At 56.8% G+C, this 526-nt stretch overlaps 1 protein-coding gene across 4 annotated transcripts in view; it reads right to left on the bottom strand.

The window, feature by feature from the left end:
• LOC119355733 (ATP-dependent DNA helicase DDM1-like) overlaps window positions 1–256 on the bottom strand; it is an 8,789-nt gene extending 8,533 nt beyond the window's left edge. For 2 of the 4 annotated variants that reach the window (XM_037622585.1, XM_037622589.1), the window contains exon 1: window positions 139–256. In XM_037622585.1, coding sequence (XP_037478482.1) covers window positions 139–187 — 49 coding nt within the window. In that variant the 5' untranslated portion in view covers window positions 188–256. The remainder of the gene's footprint in view (window positions 1–138) is intronic. The other 2 variants (XM_037622588.1, XM_037622587.1) reach the window with 1 other exon arrangement.
• Between the last annotated feature and the right edge of the window lie 270 nt (window positions 257–526).

Genomic DNA, 526 nt, shown 5'->3' with positions numbered 1-526 from the left:
GAGGAGAGGAGAGGAGCAACGGGACAGGGGAGGAGAAGAGCAGCGGGGGAGGGGGGGACAGTAGTAGTTGCTGCCTGGGGGCCAAGGCGTTGCACATGGGGAAGGAGCGGGGAGGAAGAGGGGGGTGATGGAGCTCACCTGCGTCGCCGTTGCCATCACCAATCGCCGTTGCCGTCGCCATCGCCATCGAGGCCGCCTCCTGCCTCTGCCCCCCTCTCCGTTCGGTGGGGAGGAAGCGAAGGGGAACGCGGGAGCAGGCAGGTAACCATTTCCAGTTCAGAGCTCCGCTTGATCCTAGGAATTTTAAACATTTGGATCTTAAGGATCCTTTTAGTGTTATAAGACCCTTTGAATTGTGGGACTAAAGTAACATTTTGTATAAAAAATTACTGCGTGCTTTGGCAATATTTGGGATGAGTTGATTTATTCTCAATCCTCTATTTGACAACTTCGAGGACAGTCCGCACGACCAGTCTCCCGCTCCGACTGCTAGGGGCGGGACCGGGGCCGGCCGTTCCCGCGCTGC

Source organism: Triticum dicoccoides, chromosome 2A (assembly GCF_002162155.2).
Source record: "Triticum dicoccoides isolate Atlit2015 ecotype Zavitan chromosome 2A, WEW_v2.0, whole genome shotgun sequence".
Taxonomy (NCBI): domain Eukaryota; kingdom Viridiplantae; phylum Streptophyta; class Magnoliopsida; order Poales; family Poaceae; genus Triticum; species Triticum dicoccoides.
This window is presented reverse-complemented; position numbering and strand designations above follow the sequence as displayed.